At 43.2% G+C, this 613-nt stretch overlaps 1 protein-coding gene across 1 annotated transcript in view; it reads left to right on the forward strand.

Moving 5' to 3' along the window:
- Nucleotides 1–363: 363 nt before the first annotated feature.
- Nucleotides 364–613, forward strand: part of EDN1 (endothelin 1) — a 5,748-nt gene continuing 5,498 nt past the window's right edge. The window contains exon 1 of the mRNA XM_006891608.1: nt 364–427. Coding sequence (XP_006891670.1) covers nt 364–427 — 64 coding nt within the window. The remainder of the gene's footprint in view (nt 428–613) is intronic.

A 613-nucleotide genomic window follows, 5' to 3' on the forward strand; every position in this document is an offset into this window, starting at 1 on the left:
TTGAAGCTATTTACCCCCGCGAGGCAGAGGTTCAATATAAAAAGGCTGCGGAGAGCTGTCGTGGTCAGACGCGCTCCAGCAATAGCAGCAGCAGCAGCAGCAGCAAGCAGCAGGAGCGCTGAGACTGGAGCTGCGAGTCCTGCGCTGAGCACCGCACCGCTGCACAGCTCGCCTGCAGTGCGCCTCTGGTCGGCTCTGCCACCTTCTCTCTCCGGCAGAAACCTAAGACCTAAAGTCAACCGAAAGTTGACTTTAAGATTTAAACATTCAGAAGAGCTTGGAAGGAGCCGAGATTGATTTTATTCCTTCTTCTTTGGGCTTACTTTGCAACGTAGCCTTTTGATTCCTTTTTCAAACTCCAGAATGGATTATTTCCTCATGATTATTTCTCTGCTGTTTATGATTTTTCAAGGCGCTCCAGAAACAGGTAGGCACGATGGCTTTTAAAATATCTGCATGCTACTTTTCTTATTATCTTTAATTTTCCTTTTTTTCTGTTTCTTCCTCATTGTTTTTAAATTACTGCAGCTCAAATTATGAAGTGTGTGGGAATTCTCATGGAAAAAAGTAAACATTTTTCAATTGAATGCAGTTTGTTCATATTAATATATTG

This window comes from Elephantulus edwardii, unplaced genomic scaffold (assembly GCF_000299155.1).
Source record: "Elephantulus edwardii isolate Elephantulus edwardi_28Jun2011 unplaced genomic scaffold, EleEdw1.0 scaffold00101, whole genome shotgun sequence".
In the NCBI taxonomy this organism is placed as follows: Eukaryota; Metazoa; Chordata; class Mammalia; order Macroscelidea; family Macroscelididae; genus Elephantulus; species Elephantulus edwardii.